This window comes from Phascolarctos cinereus, unplaced genomic scaffold, assembly GCF_003287225.1.
Source record: "Phascolarctos cinereus isolate Bilbo 61053 unplaced genomic scaffold, phaCin_HiC Scaffold_3;HRSCAF=262, whole genome shotgun sequence".
Taxonomy (NCBI): domain Eukaryota; kingdom Metazoa; phylum Chordata; class Mammalia; order Diprotodontia; family Phascolarctidae; genus Phascolarctos; species Phascolarctos cinereus.
Window position 1 is genome coordinate 96955123 of NW_027555736.1, and position 22853 is coordinate 96977975.

The window sequence follows — 22853 nt, forward strand, 5'->3', positions numbered from 1 at the left end:
TCCCTGGTCATCTTTATTTCCCTACTGGGCTTCTGAGCTCCATGAGGGTAAGGACCACTCTACCTGTGTGGCCACCCTATAGTTGTTGTTGTTACTCAGTTGTTTTCCCCTTCGTGACCACATTTGGGGTTTTCTTGGCAGAGATACTAGAATGGTTGGCCATTTCCTTCTCTGGCTTATTTTATAGATGAGGAAAATGAGACAAATAGGGTTAATTGACTTTGGTTGAGTGGATTTGAACTCAAGAAGATGAGTTTTCCTGACTTCAGGACTGGCATTCTGTGCCACCCAGCTGCCCCCCTCCCCATTGTTCTTACGCCATTAGGAATATACTTCCCACAGTGCTGCAATAAGGGTTCCTACCAATGACCCTGAGGCTCTGTGACATGAATACAAGCCTTTTGAAAAAAAGGAAAGAAACATTAAGTTATGTCCAGTGTAATTACTGTTTGTTTGTTTGTTTTTGCATTCTACTTCTTTAAAAAATGACACATTGGCGTGGCTATCTGTTGTTACTCAGCAAACCAGAATTTGAAGTTATTTACATGACCCCAGCATTTGACTATTCTTGATGAATGGGGATTCAACTGAGTCGCCATGATTTTTATGTTGTGTTGACAAAATGAACAAGTGAACCAGGGAGTGAAAAGAGAAAGAAAGAGTTTATTTGATTTTTGAAAACTCTATTTCTGAGGCAGTTAGGTGGCCCAGTGGATAGAGCACTGGGCCTGGAGTCAGGAAGACCTGAGTTAAAATACTGCCTTAGGCACTTACTAGCTGTGTGACCTTGGGCAAGTCACTTCACCTATCTTCCTCAATTTCCTTATCTGTAAAATGGGGGATAAGAAGAGTGCCTATCTCCCAGGGTTGTTGTGAGGACAAAATGAGATAATATTTATGAAGACCTTTGCAAACTTTAAAGCACCATGTAAATGCTAGCTATTCTTCTTTTCCTTTTAGAAAGCTTATTGGGCTACGTATGGTGAGGGGAATTCTTGGTCCCCTGGAACTCTCCCAGACCCTGAAATTGTAAGAATGGTTGAAGCACAGAAGTCTCTAAGTGAGGTAAGCAGGTTAGAAATCTCTGCTTTCTACTTGGATGTTACCTTTGACTGGGAACCTTGGCAAGTGCTTACAGAAAGCAATTCTATCTATCTATCTGTCTGTCTATCTATCTATCTATCATGAGTATGTATGTGTATATATATGTGTGTGTATATATATGTGTATGTAGATAGATATAGATAGATAATTGATATACATTGATAAGGTTTCCTCTAAACTCATTTGTATCTTACTGTGCTGAGCATTGCAGAAGTTTTCTCTCTGTGATGAGATCCATCTTCTCTGCATTTATATTTTTCATTTAAATCATGACATGAAAAGGAAAATTTGCTAAAGATTAACACTTATTCATCCTAGATTCTCCAGCAAAGGTCCCACATATATGTATGTGTGTGTGTATTTCTGCTACATATACATAGACATACATATATACATACACACATACGTATACACATGCACACACATACATAGATACATACATACACATACACAGAGAAGATGGATCTCATCATGGCGAGTAAACTTCTGCAATGCTCAGCGCAAAGAGTTTCAATACAAATGAGTTTAGAGGGAACCTTACCAACAACTTTTTACTTCCTGCCTTGGAAATATTTTTATTGCAATGAGTAGGTCTCTTATTTTGTTATCAGTCATCATACAGATATTTAAATGAGCCAGAGGCAGTAACTTAGATCAGAGCACTTTGTCTATGATTTACAGTTGGCATTAATTTTAAAAAGGAACAGCATTCAATAGGTAAAGGTTTCATTAACACTATAGCATTTCCTAGTTCTTGCATCCTTCTTATTGCTTGTCCTTTGGATAGCATTTTCCATATTCCTGTTGCTTTATAAGGACAGTTTTACTTGCCATATTAATTTTTGTTTATGGTATCCATCCATGAGTACTTCCATCCATGTATTCAAAAGGTATTTATTAAGTGTATACTCTATAGAAACTATTGTGGGAGAAAGTCACTAGGAGAAAGGCAAAGATTAAATAAGACAGGATCCTGGGCTTCAGAGAGTTTATATAATCTACTGAGGAGGGGAAGAGGGAGATATGGCCTGTGCACTAATAAATATTATCTTATGAAAATGCTCAAGTGGCATTTAAGTGTGGTATAATAGAAAGAGTATTGGATTTGGAGTTAGAAGATTGGGATTGGAATCTTGGATTTGTCGCTTACTACCTGTATGAACTTGACCTCTTTTGTCCTCTGTTCTGCATCTCAAAAATTAGAGAATTAGCTTAGCTGTCTCTAGGGCTCCTTCTAGCTCTAAATATGTGATCCCATAATTCTGTAATGCAAAATAGAGTATGGTAAATGCACAAGCACAATAGAAACCAAATGCTTTCTGTGAGGTCTAAGGAAGAAATGATAATGTTCAGTTGGTAGAATCACCAATTGGGATAACATTTGAATTTGAACTGGAATAGCATATAGCATGTGAAGAGGTAGAGCTGAGTAGGGGGAGAGGAAGGTGACAGCATCCCAGTAACAGCAAACAGTGTCAACAAGGGCACATAGGTGGAAAAGATGTAGAATCTGTATTATTATACATTTTGATTGGCTGTCATCTGACATTGTTTCCGTCTAACCCAAGTATGCAGAAGCCTATGAAGAGCAGAGAGGCAAGGGCAGTTTTCCAGCTATGATCACGCCTGCTTACCAGAGAGCTAAGAAAGCCAATGAATTGGCTAGCCAGGTAAGTTCCTCCATATCTTTTTAATGTACTTCAGTGGATATGTGGTTACATCGACGTGGGCAATTCCCTCCAGTGATGCAGACTACATCCCATTATTCTCTGTGACTCATACATTTCTAAGAGGGTTCTAAGAACGACATACATTTTAGGCTGTCTGAAAAAAAAGCTCAGCTATATTCAACATGGATTAATTTATTCTCTATGCCACTAAAATAATCCTAAAATGGTGGATGAATTAGTGGAAACGTAGTACTGTTTCATGGATACCAAATTAAGAGGTATGAGACCCAATTTTGAATTTCTTAATTTTCTGAATGCTAGTTGCCTCATCCATAAAATCAATAAAATGAGGACAAGCATGCTTTCCCTGGGTTATGTCTAGAAAAGGTGGTCTTTTCTAAACCTGCGAGTCTATCAAATGCATGAGACCTGGTGAACTTCTGCTGGGTAGTACTTAAGAGGTTGACACAGCTGCTTCCACTGGCTTAAATAACCATGTCAGACTCCTGGAGGACTGGTCAGAGCCATTGCATTCAAGGCAACACCATTAGGGATGTTCCAACTATTTAGTTCCCTCTCCAACCAGTCACGTGTGAGAAATGAGTGCTACTAGAAGTCTAGGAAATGGGCACAACCTAAACTCTGTGTCTTCTTCTTCCACCAGGTGCATTATAAACGCGGGCATGATGAACGTGTTTCCAGGTTCACCACAGTGGCAGATACCCCTGAGCTCCTACATGCCAAAGCTAGTGGACAGCTTCAAAGTGATGTAAGGACTAGAGGCTGAGACACATTTATTCATATTTACAGTTTATTTTCCCTGTCTCACCTAGGAGGGGAAAGAGTAAGAGAGTAGGAGGAAATTTAATACGGTGCCTCTATTTCAATCTTTATGAAAATCTGAGAGTTTAAATGGTCAGATTGTTCGCCAATGCAGCTCACAATTCTTCTCAACCTCAGTAGATGGACTCCATGAATTGTTCTGGTAAAACTGTTGGCCAACCCACTGGTGATGGGCCTCCTTTAGCTTAGCCAGTTTGGTCTTCTAGCAGTATACATTACCAGGTCCTTACACATAGCTTTTCTAGCTGTCAGACCCACCAGAGCTTGTGGTCTTTTGGCATGGCCTTTTAGACCCCAGAGTCCCTTCTATGTCATGATAAATCATCAAAATAGGGCTTTCATGTAGGACCATGTGAAATGAGCAAGTCACTTAAAAAACAAACAAAAAACCCAACCTCTTTGTTCCTCAGTTTCCCCATCTGTAAAATGAGAGAGTTGGACCCAGTGACCTCCCAGGTCTCTTCTAATTCTAATTCTGCGATTCTGTGATCTAATGACTGTGCTTATATTGGTGGGAATTTTCTCTAGTAACATATTTGTTTCCATAATCAAATATTTTATCTGTCACTTCACTTTACTTAATATTTTCTTTAAAAAAACTAAATTACATTTTCAATTAATAAGCATTTATTTTCTTTCCTTACCTTTCCCAACTCACTGAGAAAGAAACATAGAAAAACAAACTCTTGTAACAAAGATGAGTAGTCATGTCCAAAAATGTATGTCTAATTCTGCACCTTGAGTTTACCTTTTTGTCAGGAAGCGGGGAGCTTTCTTTATTATAGGCCACTGGAATCATGGTGGGTCATTGCATGGATCAGAGTTCTCAGTCTTTAAAATTGTTTGTTTTCACGATGTTGTTACCATTGGATATATTGTTCTCCTGGTTCTGCTTGCTTTACCTTGCACAAGTTTATGTAAGTCTTTCCAGGCTTTTCTGAAACCACCCCTTTGATCATTTTTTTGTGGCCTCTTATTATAGGATTCTCATAGGCAAAACTCCAGATAAAGTGAATTTAGAACAACATAATACAATAAAAAAGAGTACTGGCACAAGAGAGAGAGAGAGAACCTGGTTTAAGTCTCAGCTCCATCAGTTATTGGCTTTGTGACTTTAGACTAGTCACAATCTCTCTGGGCCTCAGTTTCTACATCTGTAAAACAAAGATAGTGATACTTACATTTCCTTCCACACATGGTATATATGGATGACAACCTGTGAGTGCTTTTCTAGGTAAAGATGAAATGAGATAATATGTGCAAATGTGCTTTCTAACTATAGAGCTCTAGAAAAGTGTGAGAAGATCGTAATTGTTCTCACTCATGTAACACTTAGGTTTACAAAGTATTTCACATATATTGGAATTAGTAGAGCAAGTATTCTTATTCCATATCTATACATATAAATAATATACATACACATATTCATAAACATTTATAACAGATATATATGTTACATAAAGCATAAATTATATGTGTAATTCCACATATATGCAACATACATAACATATACAATATATAAAATTTGATGCACATACATGCATATATATCTACATGTATATATATATTCATGCACTAATCTTTGTTAACAAGGGTTTTTCTATTTTTCTTAATGATTTGGGGAAAGTGAGGAAAGAAAATAAATGCTAATTTATTGAAAACATATCTATATCTATATCCATGATAAAACTAAGGTTCTGAATGTTTGCCTAGGTTCACAAACTAGTAAGTTTTGGAGTTAGGACTTTGATGTTGGTCTTTTGAGTATAAGGCAAGAATTTTCCACTATTTTTGTTGTTCAGTCATGTCCCATTCTTTATAGTCTATCTCATTGTCTTTAAATTTTTAAAAAAATCTCTCTTTGATGCTACAAATTATTAAAGCATTATTTCTAGAAAAAAATTCGTTTTTGTACAGCCTCTCTGCTCTGTGATGCAATTACCCAGACGATTGTGTTATGCTATGAATAAGGCTAGAGACCTTCACAATAAGAGTAAGGTGAAACAAGGATGCCCATTGTCACCAATATTACTATAAGACAAGCTCCAGGCTCAGCTTCACACCCTTGCTTTTATTTCAGCTTTGATCCAGGCCTGGGATTGAGGTCTGTGTCCTCCTAATTCATACCTCGTAGAAAATGAGAGAGCACTGGATTCTCTTGTTCTTTCTCTTATCTGAACTTCGTTGTCACCGTTAGTATCTATCCCAGTGCTACATCCACTGTGGTGCTCAATAAATGTTTGTTGTACTAGGTGCAATACATGGAAGATTATGAGCAGCAGAGAGGGAAAGGTAGCTTCCCTGCCATGATCACTCCAGCCTACCAGATCGCAAAAAGAGCCAATGAGCTAGCCAGTGATGTAAGTATCCGAATGAATATTTTGATGTCAGGGGCTCACAGCCAGGGAGTACGCTGCTCTAAGAACCAAGGCAACGGTTCTTGCCTTGTTGTTTTGGGATTATTGCAACGGGTCTGTGAATCCGTAGGTATATCACATATTGTCATTTTTATCTTTATTTCACATCAATAAATTGTAATAGTAATGCTTATATTGTTGATGCTTCACTTGTACCTACTAGGAACAACTGTTTCTGTGGCCTCTCAGGATGAAATTTGACCTTCTGTAGTGCCTTTTTTTTTATCATTGTATACAGTTATCCTTCCATATCGCAGGGGTTAGGGGCACAGTGCCTTTATGATCTGGAAAATCCATGTAAAATTTTTTGACCCTCCCTTTGTACCAGAGAAGAGGTCTGAATTTTCTTCTTTTTCTTTTATGGGGTGTTTATAGCACCTTATTTTAAAATTTGGGTTAAGTATTTGGTCATGCACTCTGTGTCATCTGCTGGCCTTCACTTGTCATCTGTGGCTTCTGCAAAACTCCCCCAAAATTCCTGTTTAGTTTCTTATGCTGGCTTACACTGTATCAAAACTGCGATGAGGAAAGTCACAACGTGGAAGGAATGACGGTACCTTCTCACCCAGTTGGCTACTAAAGTATAGCTGCTATCATAAGGGGAGAGGGAGTCCACAAATGTTTTTATATTAAAATGGCATCATCATACTCAGAAACCAACCAATCAATAAGCATTTATAAAATGCCTACTATGTGCCAGGCATCATGCTAGTCAACCACAAAAATGGCCTTCTTTTTAAGAATAAATGCAACTGATTGTTTTCTAGTCTATGTAACCCAGAGCCAGGAAACATCTTAATTTCATGGTTATTAAGCCGTATTTACTACATTTTATTTAGCGTCTGATAGGCAACATTGTACAGCGGATAAAGAACTGACCTTTGGAGTCAAGAAAATCTAGGTTCATAACCTGTTTCTGACAGTTATTAGTTGTATGGCTCTGGATAAAAGACACTTGCTCTCTCACACCCTAGGCACTTTTTTTTTTTAGGTTTTTTTTTTTTAATTTGAGATGCAGCATGGCATCTGGTAGAGGGAATTTCTGTGCTAGATGTTTCCTTCATAAATGAGATCACAGATCTGGATTAAAAAATATATATCTGTTTACATGTCTTCTCTCTCCCATTAAATCATAAGCTCCACAAAGGTAGGGAAAATTAATTATTTATCTTTGTAACACCCCCATTATCTAACACAAAGTATCACCCAGAGTCAGCACTTAAGTGCTTTCTGAATGTTGAATGGACCAACTTGGTTACATCGGGAATCTGACTCTTCAGTGTCCATGACATTTTCCTGAATTTGAAGCAAGAAGGATCATCAGGAGACAATTTCATTTTAAAGCTTTAAGCCTGTTGTATGGCCAACTAAATTCCTCTGGCTTGTTCACATTGCCTTCTTGCAGGTTAGATATCACCAGCAATACCATAAGGAGATGAAGGGGAAAGCCAGCCATGCAGCTGCTGGAGCTGAGGGCCCTTGGGCAAAGGAATATGGAGATCAGTTTGGCCAGGTACGCAATCATGATTACTTACTGGTGTTTGGTTTTTTAATACCTTGAGAATTCATTCATTGGACTCTAATTTGAGGTACTCAGTTATTTGAATGGGGGATGATCTGCTCTTTGAAAGAAAGGTTTGCTAAATAAATAGTTGATGAAAATATAACCACAGAGGATGTGTACCTAAGAGAACAAGCTATTTTAAAGACATTTATAAAATCTGCAAATATAACAAACTTTTAAATATAAATTATTCTTATCTTTTCATTAAGGCAGGTTTGAAGGAGTGCTAATTACCAGTGCCTAGCTAGCCTGTAGTATGCACTAGACAGTAATAAAACTACATTTCTTTAAACTTAGCCTATAGTTCAGGTGCACTGGGGATCATTCCTTGGGCAAAGAACAGTGCTGCATAAAGCACTGTGTAAAGGATGAATTATTCAGATCTTTTACCCAGCCTCACTCATACATGAACTGAATCTGTGCAGTGATTACAACAATTGGGATGCCATTTGAAAGATAACTCTTGTTTTTCGAAAGACCTGTATTTTCTTCTTCTGGCAAAGAGCATGGCTGTTTTTGGAAGGTTATATTTTTGATTTTTAAAGTGAGATAGTTAAGGAGAGAGAGTGGGAGAGAAGGAAGGAGGAAGAAGAAAAAATATTTAAGAAGAGGAGGAAGAGATAGGGCTATAAAAAAGAAGTTTGATTGATGTTTCTTAATTAGCCAGTACTGCATTGTTTTGGTGTCAATCTTCCTGTCATAGGTATGAAAAAGGAACTAGAAATGAGAAACCACGAACAAATCATTCCTCTTTGACTGATTAAGACTACTTGATCATTTTTGGTGTTTGTACATACTATTAAAGTGTGTGAGTGTGTACATATGTATGTTAAGGCCTATTTGCAAGTGTTCTGGTACCTGAAAATTGATAGATGAGATTCAATGAGGTGCAGAGATAAATGCTGAATTCAACACTTAAAAAACAGTTTCAATTATGTTTTTTCTTAAATCCAAGTAGTTTTAATGAGTTCCGAACAGCAGTTCAAGAATAAGTTAATAGAAGTCTCACTCTGTTTTTAACTCAATGAAAAAGTGTATTTAAAAATAATTTTTTTTTTAGAAAATAGAAGTTTTTTTTTAAAAAAAAACTTGTGTTTTAAAAAGATTTGAGTCAAGTGATTTAGCTACATCTTGGCTGGTCTTACCTATGATAGAGATATAAAATATAACTCATATATGTAATATATACATACACATACATGTATTATATATACATATACATACACACACACACACATATATATACTTGGGCAAGTCATTTCTCTCTGAGACTCACACACATACACTTTTTTATGAAGATTTCTTTTTATTTACTACATCTGAAAAGAATGTGTATACAAAAAATTGAGACATGAGAAAAGCATTGGTTCAACACTAATGAATCTATGAGAATTAGTATTTTGGGAAGATGAACAAGATTCCCTAGATATTTAAAAAATTAGAAACTGCAAACCAATAGTTACTGATAAAATCCATACACACACACACACACACACACACACACACACACACACACACATGTGAAGTACAGCTTTTGTCTTCTAGCCGTCTTGGTAATTTAGTCCTTTTAGATGGGCTTCTCCAGTCCTCATTATAACATACATGGGAACCAGAGGAAGCCCTGATTGACAGAGTCATCCTCCACATCCAGCTGTTGAGGGCTCTCAGTAGAGTGTGATCCCACTTACTGTGTGACATGGTGTGATTTACCGCGCTCCACCGCTTCACAAGAAGAGCCGGGATAAAAGACACATGGAGAGAGAGAAGCTATACATCTCTCAAACACTTAACATGTCACATTATTCCCTCCTTCCTCTGTGGGGTAAGCAGGTGTCTTAATCTGACTGAGTATGGCACATAGGGAGTGAGGTGTCAGCACTTATGTAAAATGGCTAGTGTGGTTTACATAATTCATGCATTGACAAAAAGTCTGTAAAAGAAAATTCTAAGGGAAAGAGTAGGGTCAAATAGTCTGCCTGAGATATCCATTGGATTGCATTTCAGATAATCGCTGCCAACTTGAAGTTTCCTTTTCATAAACATGTGCCAAAATTCAAATATAGCTGCATGATGCAGACTTTCTTTTGGGAGGAGATGTAGTACAGTGGACTGAGAAATCGAAACACCTAAATGTGAATCTTGACTGCACCATTTATTAGCTATGTGACCGTGTCCATACCCCTAAACCTCTCAGCCTCACTTGCTTTCTCTATAAAATGGGGATAAAGTTATTAACAGTAGTAATAATGATAGCTAGCACTTATATAACACTTTAAAGTTCATGAAGCATTTAGTTACTTGAACTTTATCGCAACTCTATGAGGCAGGTGCCACTGTTATCTCCATTTTTACAGATGAGGAAATTAAGACAGAGGTACATAGCAATATGGGCAGCTAGGTGGCTCAGTGGATAGAACACTGGGCTTGGGATCAAGAAGACTCCTCTTCCTGAGTTTAACTCTGGCCTCAGACACTTACTAGCTTTGTGACCCTAGGTAAGTCACTTAACCCCATTTGCCTCAGTTTCCTCATCTGTAAAATGAGCTGGAGAAGGAAATGGCAAACCATTTGTATCTTTGTCAAGAGAATCCCAAATGGGGTCACGAAGAATGGGACACGACTGAAACAACATGATAACAACAATATAACAATATACTTTATACACATGTAGTGATGATTCTTCCAAAGGGAGACCAGCTATATCTTCCCCTTAGCGTTCTAGGGGATTGAGGAATGGTAGGATGACCCTTTAATGCTATTGTCTTGAGCCCCCATTTTGGAGTGTTCCCCCTATTGTTAGCTACCAATAATGATAACTGTTATCAGAAGGTTGTTGAGCTAATGTATGTGAAAAATCTTTGCAGTGTTATATAAATGTGAGCTGTTATTATTATTATTGTTGTTGATGTTATCTTCTATTATTAATGATAGAAATCAATGAATATAGAGGCCAGATGTCAATACATGCATCTGTGTAGCTCTACTAATGATTGAGTGTAAATAGCAAACACACTTGGAATAAGGTTATTGATGAGACTAACAGGGCATCCCAGTAATAACTCAGATCTAGATGGACATAAGAAGATAATAACCCAATAATAATGAGAGTCTACAGCAAGACATAGGGCTTTGGAAGAAGACATAAGAACATAACAACGAGGACTTGTGAGAACATTGAAGATGTATTATTTACCCATTGCTACTAGATATAAAATTTTGCAGCTCATATATACATACCCCTCCCAGTAGAATATAAACTCCTTGAGGGCAGAGACAGTTTCACTTTTGGCTTTATACCCCAGTGCCTAGCATAGTTGCTGGTACCTAGTGGGTACTTAAAGAAAGCTTGCTGGATTGCATTGAATTGGAAAATAATATTTATCCAATATTATCTCAAGAATATTTTCTTTGAGTGATTTATTTTTTGCAAGTGCTGCACTAGTATGGGTTTTGATAATGGTCTTTCATCATCCACTCATTCTGTGAAGTTAGCATTAACAATTAAGCTTCCCACATGTCTCAGCAGGACTATTCAGAAGAATATGAAGAGGCCAGGGGAAAAGGTAGCTTTCCCGCTATGATCACGCCTGCTTATCTGAATGCGAAGAAAGCCAACGAACTGGCGAGTGATGTAAGTATAAAGTGGAGGAGACCAAAGGGCAACAGAATCAATGAAGAAATGGGCTTTTTCCACCAATGTCCTTAAAGAACCTTAGGTAATGTCAATGTTGAAAATGAGAAGAAAGAGGAAGGTGCCTTGGACTGGACTGCAGGAGTCTAAGGTTCTAATCTTGGCTCTTCCCTTTGTAATTCCCTTTGTAATCTTTGGCAAATCACTAGACTTTGGCAAGCCTCAGTTTCCTGACCTGTAAAAATTTAAAAAAGATTAGATGATCTCAAAGGCCTCTTCCATGTCTAGTAGTCTAATTCTATGAAACTGAAGTAACATAGATGCCTAGTCCCCAGTTCCTATGTTGCATCCACTTTGGACATTATTTGTTTTTTGGAGATTATTGGTAGTTTCCTGCTCCACTAGGAATTTGTGTAAACAAACAGGATAATTGTGCTTCTGGTCAATTTGGCCTCATGCAGATGTTGAAACATGCATGCAGATATGAAATGGCTTCATATGAAATGGAAGTCTATGTAGAAATTCAGCACTGTGGGTGAATATTTGAGTGGGTAAACACATTTACTGGGCATCTGATTGCACTGGTAAAGCCTAGTCAGTAACCTGACTCTGCCAGCTGGCATTCCTTGAAAGACAGGCTAAAATTAAACTACATGTTCTCCAATACCCAATGAAATGCTCAACATAAATCTCTAAATGCAAAAGGTAATCAGAGGCAAATCATCTCTATTTCCATCTTCCACATCCTCCTTTTGAGAGAATCACCAGGATGTCAAATCTTATTGAAGTCTATTGTTTATTAAAGATGAACAGGAGTTCCAAGCATTGAGCCTCCTTGCTAATATAACCATGGGCTATGTTACCCCTTACTCTGCCTTTCTTCTGGTAAAGGGAGAAGTCATGAAATTCAAATCACTTAGTTTTGCCACTCATTGATCCTAAGATGATTTTTACCTTGTGGGGTAGAAACCTTCCTTCCATCTGTATGGCCAGTTGGTATAGGTTGAATGAATATATATGGAAGATACTCAAAGAGAAAAGAGAAGGGTAAAGTAGCTAATTGATAATCTAAAAGTAAACACATACTACGTAACTTTGTGTCAAATTCAGGAGAGAAAAATTTTGCCATAAACTAATTATGGGGCATTTTCAGTGAAAGTGGTGATCTCAGACCTCCTTTGTTCATCATTTCTTTCAGATAAAATACAGGCAGGATTTCAATAAGATGAAAGGGGCTGCTCACTATCACTCACTTCCAGCCCAAGACAACTTGGTCCTAAAACGTGCCCAGAGTGTGAACAAACTTGTCAGCGAGGTAAGAGTGAGGAGGGGATTGCCTGTGTTTATGGGCTTACCAGGGATGCTGTTATATGGAATGGGCAGGAACAAGACATTCTGATTAAATACTCTGGTTGATAGAGAAGCATTATATATAGATTAGCAAATTTTCAAAAATAGAATAAGACAATGCATCCAACACGAAACCTCTTATACACATAATTGATTCCTTCATGATTCGGAAGGCACCATGCAGAGATACATCAAGATTGTGAGCACAAGTATCAGTTACTGTTGTACTGTAGATGTGGGGAAAATGCCATGTGGAATGATTATTGAGGTTTCTAGATGTCAGACATGCTAAGTTTTCTGGTAGCTTGTTGGCTTTGTATATAGACGCTTTCAAAGACAAGACATCAAATTCCAAATGTTGGTCATCGCTAAAACTCAGAGGCAGGAAAATGTTCTTATTCTCAATTACTATATAGATCCCAACGAGTGCAAGTAATGAATCCCCAGAAATGGCCCCACGTACTCGAATTTGGACTATTTGAAGTTAGAATTATGTTAAATGTGGTCATTGTTTCTGGCCCAATAGAAATATGTAGTGGGAATTCAAATAATTCAGCCACTTCAGAATATTCTTTATTCACATTCACTGGAACTTAGCTGTATGCACTTCTTATCTGAAGTGAGAAAGAGTGTTGAAAGTACTCATAATCCTGGTGAGCATTAATTCAGATTAAAAAAAAAAGACTTGAAACTGTCCTGAAGGCCCTTCCCCAATTCCAGCTTCCAGGGACTATTCCTTTTATAGGAAAGTGTTTCATAAACACATAGAACTGGAATGATCTTAGAGACCACGTGGTCCAGCCCCCTCATTTAACAGTTTAGAAAACTGAGGCTCTGAGAAGAGATTGCCCCAAGGTCATATAGATAGTGGCAGAGATAGGACTGGAACTCAGATGTGACTTCTACTCTGATGCTCTTTCTTGCTGCCACTCTACGATGCCTCTCATTAGACTTAGTTTCAAGATATTAAATAGACAGCATCCATATGTTTAAAACACAGGAGATATACATTGCAGAATTTGTGGGAAGATTTTTCCAAGATTATGCTTTAAGCCCTTAAAAAAGGATAAATTACAAGCATATATTTTATAATGTGTCACATGAAATGGAGCTACATTTCCATTTGTAAGAGAAGGGCACCAGGGAGTCTTCAAATTACTTTTGACCATGTGTTTATCCATGGAGACAGATCAGCTGAGACTCTGTTAATGGTAAGAGGACTTCATTTGGCCTCTCTACTACCCATGGTGATTTGAGGTCAATTTAATAACTGTTGCATAGCATTTCCCATTCTGCCATCCAGGGTTTCTCAATCAGTCATAAGTTAGAAGGAACTCTGCTAATCTCTTTGTGGTGCCTAAAACTGTTAAACAGTTGCAAAATTTTTTCATTATATTGTTTGAACTAAATAAAACTTTGGAGGGGCTATGTAAGGAGTGAATGATTAGAACTATATTGATATGGGGGGATGAGGAAAGCATGCTTATTTTAAAATTCTTTTAAAATCCTTTAACTTTTGGGTTGAAAATTTTCTAAGTAAGTCATTCTCAATGCCTTCAGAGGTTTTAAGGCCACTTTGGGGTTTGGTTATGTTGTACCTCATGATACTTTGGTTTCTAAGGTGGAGTATAAGAAAGGTCTGGAAAATAGTAAAGGCCACAGTATTAACTACTGCGAGACTCCTCAGTTCAGGAACGTCAGCAAGATCTCAAAATTCACCAGTGATGTAAGTTGTTAACGTGCCTTTATGTGTAGGCTTTGTAGCTCTTGTCTTCCTTGCTTCTAGGGCTACTAATGTGCTTCTGTTAATGTGAATGTGTATGTATGTTTAGATAAGCATGGCAGGAACCTCAGTGACTTTTGAATATGGCGATCACTACTGACAAAATGGATTATGTAGAATTAAATTTGAGTGATAACTAGTTATTTTGGTGCTCTGGTCAAGTAGCAGTAAACATGTCCTCAAATCTGTGGTGGTGAGGGAGACCCTGACACTGTCTCTGAGGGTCAAGGAGAAACCCTCTTGAGGCCACTGCTGAGGAGGCTCTATTTGGAGAAGGAATAAAGCAATGCTGAATGGGGAAGGAGCTCTCCCTGTGTATGACTGTGGGTGAAACTCACTATCTAATAATTTCCTAGTTTAATTAATTATTCTTGGTAAATCATATGAGGCAAATGTAATGAAAATTCTACAAAAATGAAAATAAAATGATTTTTCAAGTTGTACAACTTTAAAAACTTATTACTTAAATTTTATACCTTCTAAATTTCCATTCTTGAGGGCAAATTGCTAGTTGCCTTACCCTAGTTTCAGCTTTGTGTACAATATATTCCTGACCCACGTGAAAGGATGTAATAAGTGTACCTCAATTCTATATGTGATTTTTACATGATTTTATTCTATCACCCCATTTTACTTCATCACAGACTTTAGAGTTAGAAGATACCTTAGAAATAATCTACTTTAACCTACTCGTTGAGTAATCCTTACTACAGTATTTTTGACAGAGGGCCACCTTTTTTAATCCCTTTAGAGAAAGGGAGCTTTATGCCTATCAGGACAGCTTGTTCCGCTAATCAATGGTTGCATTCATTAGTAAATTCTCATTTATGTTGAACCAGAATCTTTCTTTTTGTAACTCTATTATATCTGGTCTGCCTTTCCTCTCTTCCTACTGCTTTTAGTTTGCCGTCTTCTGCCCATTGATTCTAATAGAGCTAGCTTGGGAAATATTTTAAAATGTAACAGGAATTTTTTTTTTAATTTTATTGTTCTGAAAAGCAAAATGTGTTAGTTACTATGAGCAGTGATCATTAATATCATAAAGATTTCACAAATGACTACTTAACATTTATACAGTACAGAGTGATTAGGAAAGATATGGTTCTTGCCCTTCAGGGAAATAGATTAAGACCACTTACTTAAGTAGATGTGTTTGGGCTATGTTTATTATTATTTGTTGTGGAAGTCTGAGCATGTCACTCTCGTGTTCAAGAAGCTTCAGTGATTTTTTGTTCTCTCTGGGATTGAATACAAACTCCTCTGTCTGGAATTTAAAGCACTTCGCTGTTTAAAGCACTGTTTTTACCCTGTTCTCTCAGGCTGATTGCATAATCCTCCTTGTCAGGCAGTTTTATGTTCTCACCAAAGTGACCTGCTTCCTGTTCTCATCTACAATGTTCTGTCTCCCATCTTGATGCCTTTGCCTGGACTGGCCCTTATACCTGCAGTGCTCTCTGTCTCCCCTACATTTGGGAACCTCAGATTTCTTCAAGATTCAGCTCCTTATTCACTCATTTGTTAATGTCCTTTCTCCAGAAAATATTTTATATGTATTTTGCATATATGTGTGTTTCTACTTGTCTGTGTATAAGTTGTTTTCCCTAGTAGAGTTGAAGCTTCTTAATGGCTGGGTCTTTTTTTGGTCATTATATCCCCAATATATGAATATATGATATGTGAATGCCACAGAATAGGTATTCAGTAATAAATTCTGTTGGGTTGAATTGAATTTGGTCAAAACCCAAAGTTTCTGATGAAAAACCAAGTTCATATATACATATATATATACACGCACACACACACACATATACACATACATATATGTGTGTGTATGTATATATGTGTATATAATATAGTTAGAAATATATAGAGATATGTAGATTGATAGAGATCTAGATTGATAGATATCTGTATAAAGATAGAGATCTAGATAAATATCTGTATATCTCTAGATATGCAAATAGGCACTTTATCTATATATAGAGATATACAGATATCTAGCTAGCTACCTAACTAGTTATCTCCAAACTTTGTTTGTGTGTATATGTATGTACACACACATATACATATATATATAGTATATATTTTTGTGTATATACTTGGTTTTGTGTGTGCGTGCTTTTATGTGTATATATATATATATACACACACACATAGACACACATATGTAATAAATAATGTGCAGATACTGAAAATATATATGGGTATATATACCCGCATTTATCTATGCTTTTAAAAAAATGCAAACATCAAGGAAAGAAGTAGCTTATAATGCCTTGCTGCAGTTCTTGGAACAGGACTTTGCACATAGTAGCTACCTATAAATATTGACTCAGCTGAGTGAACATAACCTGATTAAATGCTACAGATCTTTGCATTGGAAGAAGAGAATTAAAGAACTTCTATATTTTCAGATGAGGCTTAAAAAAATCCAGTTTTCTTGGCTTTAAGGAACCTATATTTTTTCCCTTTATGCTTGCCAGGATGTACCAACATGTCAGCCAACGTTCTGCTGTGTCATTGGAACTCTGAGCTAAAAAAATGCTTAACAAGCTTTTAGTGCATTGGTATAATGGCTTAGAATAGTAAACACCTTAACGAAGTTATATTTCATCATTTCTTTTTTGATTTTGAGACTGAAACAAGTAAGGATTGTTTTTTCTTGTACTGCTTGGGTAAAAGAATGATGAAATTGAATGGTGGGTGCCTCTTTGCAGAATAAATACAAGGAAAATTACCAGAACCAACTGAAAGGCCACTATGCAGGTGTTGGCATGGACCGGCGTACTCTACATGCCTTGAGGGTCGCAAATCTGGCAAGCAATGTAAGTTTTTTTTTTTGAAACCAAACTGGCCAACACAGAAAAATATTTCATGATATTTCATGAAAGGGAAGGAGGGAATTTTGACCAGTTTTCTTTTATACTTTGTTTTTTTTTCTATCAGATGAATTTTAAAACTGATCCGCTTATAACACCATAGCTTTAAAATGAACTAACTCCCAGAATGTAAATGTTATTGACTCTATTTCCCAAAGGATTTTTATTAATTTTTTCAACTTTCAGTTCATGGAGGAAGTGTATTGATACTGGTATTCAGTAAAATAAGCTACCATTAAATTATTATGCGTGTGATGCTAAGTTGGTGATATGGTAAGAAGGTGGCAAGGGGAAGGATCAGGCAGTTACAGGTTTATAGCTGGAAGGGATCATAGAGGTCATCTGGTGCAATTCCTTCATTTTATGGATGAGAATGCCGAGGCTTAGAAAACTTGTGACCCTCCCAAGGTCACATAGTGTACATATCAGAGGTGGGATTTTAATCAAAATCCTTTGACTCCAGAGACAGTGTGCTTTCTGCTGTGTGAGATGTATCAGACGTAAAAGTCAACTGGTGTCATATCAATTGAATAGAAGAAATAGAATTAACTAGTGTTTTTTTTTAACCATGCAAATAATTCAATTTTTTACTGGGTGATGACCTTGAACTCACTTTGGTGTTGGTTTTTATTTTTATTTATTTTTATTTTTTTATTTTTTTTTTGGTTAGGCTATGGGGTTAAGTGACTTGCCCAGGGTCACACAGCTAGTAAGTGTTATGTGTCTGAGGCCGGATTTGAACTCAGTTCCTCCTGACTCCAAAGCTGGAGCTCTATCCACTGCGCCATCAGTGTTGGTTTTTATTATGACTCGTAGTTCAATAATTTATGACTAAGACTTGCTGCTCTTGCTTTCTGTGTATTTCAGATAGCCTATAAATCTGATTATAAACATGACAACATTGATTACAACTACCCAGCGACTCTTACTCCTTCCTATCAGACGACCATGAGGCTCATTCCCCTGAAGGACGTAAGTTGATTTCCAAGATCCCCTTTTGCTTTCGTTGCTTGTTTTGTTGTTGATTAGTTGTTTTTTCAGTTGTGTCGTACTCTTTGTGACTCCTTTTGTGGCAGTTTTCTTCCCATTTCCTTCTCCAGCTCATTTTACAGATGAGGAAACTGAGGCAAAAAGGGTTAAGTGACTTGCTCAGAGTCACATATCTAGTAAGTGTCTGAGGCCAGATTTGAACTCAGGAAGATGAGTCTTCCTGACTCCTGGCCCAGCACTCTGTGCACTGTGGCACCACCTAGGTTAATATTCTTCTAGTGGAGATGAGATAAAGCAATAAACTTGAATATTTTAAGGCAGTCGATTGAAAGAAGAAAATGTAAAAGTTAATAAATATCAGAAAGTTAGAGTCTGGCTGATAGTTTCATTGTCTTATTATAACTTTGCTCCACTGTCTTATGTCCTCACTGTTTCTTTTTTCTGGACAACATTTTAATTTATCTGCTGGAAACAGATAACTTTTTTTGCTGCAAAACTACTTAGAAAAGGTTGGGTACTTTTAGCATGTCCCTTGTGGGGCAGAATCCTTCAAAACCAGCAGGTTTATTTAAACATATGAAAGTCCAGAATGGAGGTCTTCAAGTTTTATATAGTCAGGCCACAAAATAGCAGGGCTTGTTATTATATGGATTTAGATATAAACAGGAATCTCAGTCAGGTCACTCCCCACAAATCTATCTGCTATGTACTGGGAACATCTGATAGAATAGTAAACCTGCAACATGGTTCTTATTATCAATCTGTATAGAGGCAGGTGGTGGCATAGATAGAAGACTGAACCTGGAGTTAGGAAGACCTGGGTTCATGTCTTGCCTCAGAGATTTACTCTCTATGTGACCCTGGGCAAGTCAATGACTCTCAATCTCAGTTTCCCCATTTGTAAAATGAAGAGGTTGGATTTAATGGCCTTTAAGGTCCTTTCCAGATCTAAATTCAAGATCCTATTATCCTATTTCTGTCTCCCAATGCCAGCATTATAGTCTTGCTAGACAAAAATATGAAAAAATAAACTACCCTTATTTCATTTCTGTTCAATTAGTTGTAGTCAGAATTAAGGGTGGACAGGCCAGGCAACTGCCTCGGGTACAACACTCAGGGAGCACAACGAGGAATACTTTTATGATTCCTTTTAAAAATGCATGTATTTTAATGCCAGAAAATCTGGTTTTGCATAACACACAGTTCTTTAGCTCTGTGTGTATTATAGAGCAGACCCAAAGCTTCAAGTGGACAGTATCAGACAAGAAACTCAGTTTTCAAATGTGGGAGTGGGGTACAATTTTGCCTAGGAAATGCTAATACCTCGTCCCTGTTCTGTCTCTGTCCCAGAACCATGAAGGCAGGCTAATGGAGCAGAAATGGGAGTTAAATAGGAGTACTTAGTTAAAGGGAATTCCATTTAGAAGGATTGTCAATGTTAAATGTCATTAAAATTAGACTTCACTCTATGGCAAAGAGCCCCTTCAGAACCTAGATTGAAGCAATATACATGCATTTCTGATGTCGCAAGGAGGTGATTAACTGTGCTGACTGTTAATTATGTCCTACAGTGAAAAATAATTGTATTCTGCTCCATATTTAATGCCTAGTTATCTGGAAGGCATATGCGGCTTAAAATATATATTTTTCATTACATTTAATCTTGCAAAACTCAAAATCCTAATTCACTTCTTATGAGACGATCATTTCTGCTCCTGAATTAATACATTAGGAAGCTAGCATACGCTAATCTCATGAGTGGTTGACATTGAAATAACTTTATTTTTTTCTACTTTTTCCTATATCCCAATCTCAGACCATGTGAAAACTTTATTCTGAATCATTACCTAAAAGTCTAATAGTAATTCTATCATTCACTTACAAAGGTAGCACAGGACTATTACTAGACCATTGCTAGATTGGCATATGCTTTGAATTATTTCTAGTACGGGTATTGCCACCTTACAAGTGGGCCCTGTTTGAACAGATCCTTTGCAAGCTGGTTATTTGGAACATTGAACACAGTTTTCCTAGATGCTTAGACTGACCCACAATAGCCTCTTGAAGCCATAATGCATGTGGACCGTGGCATTGGTAGTGCTAGAAGCATGAGCCATGCCCCACAGAAGGGAGAGGGTGACAAGGAAGACCATTCTTCCTTATTTTTTGGTTCCCAGGAACAGACCTTGGCAAGATTTTTAAAATTTAGGCATTCTTCAGCCTTCCTTTCTGCTCTCTTCTTGCCTCTCTCTGTGGGCACCTTCGTGTTGCTCTGAGCCACTCCATTTCCCCCACTGGGTCATCCATAACCTTGTTTGTCTTCACTCTCCTCAGACTTTAGCCAGCTGAAACAACCCCAAATGCAAGGCAGCAACAACAGTAGGAGTCAGTCCAGTTGCTGGGCAGAACATAATACCTATCCCTGAAGGCAGGTTCATAAATTTGTTCATAGACCAAGAGGAATTCTGAGAAATGATTCTGGGATGATCCAGTGGATATAAGGGGAAGAGACATTAGAAATGTCCCCAAATAAAGCAATTGGTATTTTATTCCCCTTTGGGAAAAGTCGGGTCAATTATGTTCGTTGGTTGTGATTTTTTTCTCTTTTCAGTGTACACAGGCTTTTTATATTTTACAAAATCTACTCTGAATTTTGTATTCCATCTCCAAGAATCATCCTGTGCCTCATTTTGGCAAGTCAAAGAGTTAATACTTACTTTGGATTACCATCCAATAACTAAGTAAACATCATCCACCTCATATGAGAACAAGCTGACTTCTTTGATGTCTGCTTTTGACCCAGGTCAACTATAGGCAGAGCATTGACAAATTGAAGTACAGCTCTGTGACCAATACTCCGCAGATCGTTCAAGCAAAGATCAACGCACAACAACTCAGTCATGTAAGGGGGATGCCGCTGACCACTGAGTTATTCCTGACTCTTGGCAGCCGACTGGGAACATTGTGATCACCTTCATTTTACTCTTCTTTATCCACTGGGCTTTTGGCCACCTTGAGATTCTCCCTTGATAATCAGCCACGTGAACATGGAGAAATTGATGTCATGTTGCTTTTCACAGACTCAGATAACTCCCATTTTTTATAATGCTTTCATGTTTGTAGAGTGCTTTATATAACGTTTTCTAATTTGATCATAACAGTAATATTGTGAAGGAGATGCAATTAGTATCCCCATTTTACAGATGAAGAAACAGCTTCAGAAAGGTTAAGTAATTTGCTATAGGTCACATGAGTAGTAAGTGTCTGAAGTGTAATTTTTACCTGGCTGATCCTGACTCTAAGCTAACTGCTTCATCTTCTTTGCTTCCATTGAAGGAATGGTTCTGATTTTTTTTTGTAAAATCAATCAAATCACTCAGTCAATTCAATATCTCCTATAGGCAGCTGATGGCTCATTGGATTGAGCATGCCTGGAGTTGGGAAGACCTGAGTTCAAATCTGGTCTCATATACTTCTTAGCTGTGTGACCCTGGGCAAGTCAGTTAATCCTGTTTGCCATGGTTCCCTCAACTTTATAATGGAGATGATAATAGCACCTACCTTGCAGGGCTGTTGTGAGGGTCAAATTAGATAATTTTTGTAAACCTCTTAGCACAGTGCCAGGCACACATAGTAAATACTACATAAAGATTAGTTATTATTATTATTATTATTAAATGCTTAGCACTGTGCCTAGCACATAAGTACCATATAAGTATTAGCTATTATTATTATTATGAAATGTTTAGCACTGTGTCTGGCACATAGTAGGTGCTATATAAATGCTTGCTTTGTGCCTAGTAAAGTACTGGGTGCTATGTAAATATGAAAGTACAATAAAACTTCACATTTATATCATGCTTGAATGTTTTACAAAGAGCTTCTCTTACAACCTTTCTAAGAGGTAAGTGGGAGTGATGATTACATAAAACATTTCAATTAATAGAGAAATTGTTACTTCATAATAATAACTAATAGCTAATATTTTATAGCACTTTGTGCCAGTCATAATAGTAATGAACAATAATACTAAAATACCCACAGCTTATATTTATATAACGCTTTGAGGTTTACTTTAGTCTTTTTTTTTTTTGGAGTCATTATCTCATTTGATTCTCCCAAAGATAGCCCTATGGAATAGGTAAAGCAAACATTTTCAAATCTACTTTTAAGGTGAAGAAACAGAATCAGAGCGATAGAGTCATTTGTATCTGCTCCAATCTCAGTGTGCCTTTCACTATCGGGCTGCTTCTGTCCTCATGGAACTTTCTAGCAGCAGTGGAGATTTAACTAATCATGTGAAGTTCTTACTGTTCTGACTTGTGCAGTTCCTTGGGTGCAGGTCTGGGAGCCCAGTAGGTCTGGGCTCTGTTTGTCATAGTCCAGTTTACCCACTGACCTTGGGCAAACTACTTTTACTTCTCTGAGACTCAGTTTCATTATCTGTAAACTGAACAAGTGGGACATAATGGTCTCTAAGGTTTCATCTAGCCTGAATCTTCTGTATTCTTTTTTTTTTTTTGGGTGGTTTTAGTTACCATTTGGCTTCTCAATTCTGCTCTTTTAAAAGTATCATCATTCACCAAATTATAGAGTCATTTTGGCAATGCCCTCTTCCTCCT

The 22853-nt window shown here is 37.3% G+C and overlaps 1 protein-coding gene across 3 annotated transcripts in view; it reads left to right on the forward strand.

Moving 5' to 3' along the window:
• Nucleotides 1-22853, forward strand: part of NRAP (nebulin related anchoring protein) — an 84519-nt gene that overhangs the window by 9522 nt on the left and 52144 nt on the right. For 2 of the 3 annotated variants that reach the window (XM_078151046.1, XM_020988085.2), the window contains exons 5-15: nt 961-1065; nt 2673-2774; nt 3439-3543; nt 5870-5977; nt 7440-7547; nt 11122-11229; nt 12428-12544; nt 14201-14305; nt 17080-17187; nt 18109-18213; nt 21035-21133. In XM_078151046.1, coding sequence (XP_078007172.1) covers nt 961-1065; nt 2673-2774; nt 3439-3543; nt 5870-5977; nt 7440-7547; nt 11122-11229; nt 12428-12544; nt 14201-14305; nt 17080-17187; nt 18109-18213; nt 21035-21133 — 1170 coding nt within the window. The remainder of the gene's footprint in view (nt 1-960; nt 1066-2672; nt 2775-3438; nt 3544-5869; nt 5978-7439; nt 7548-11121; nt 11230-12427; nt 12545-14200; nt 14306-17079; nt 17188-18108; nt 18214-21034; nt 21134-22853) is intronic. The other variant, XM_020988086.2, reaches the window with a different exon arrangement.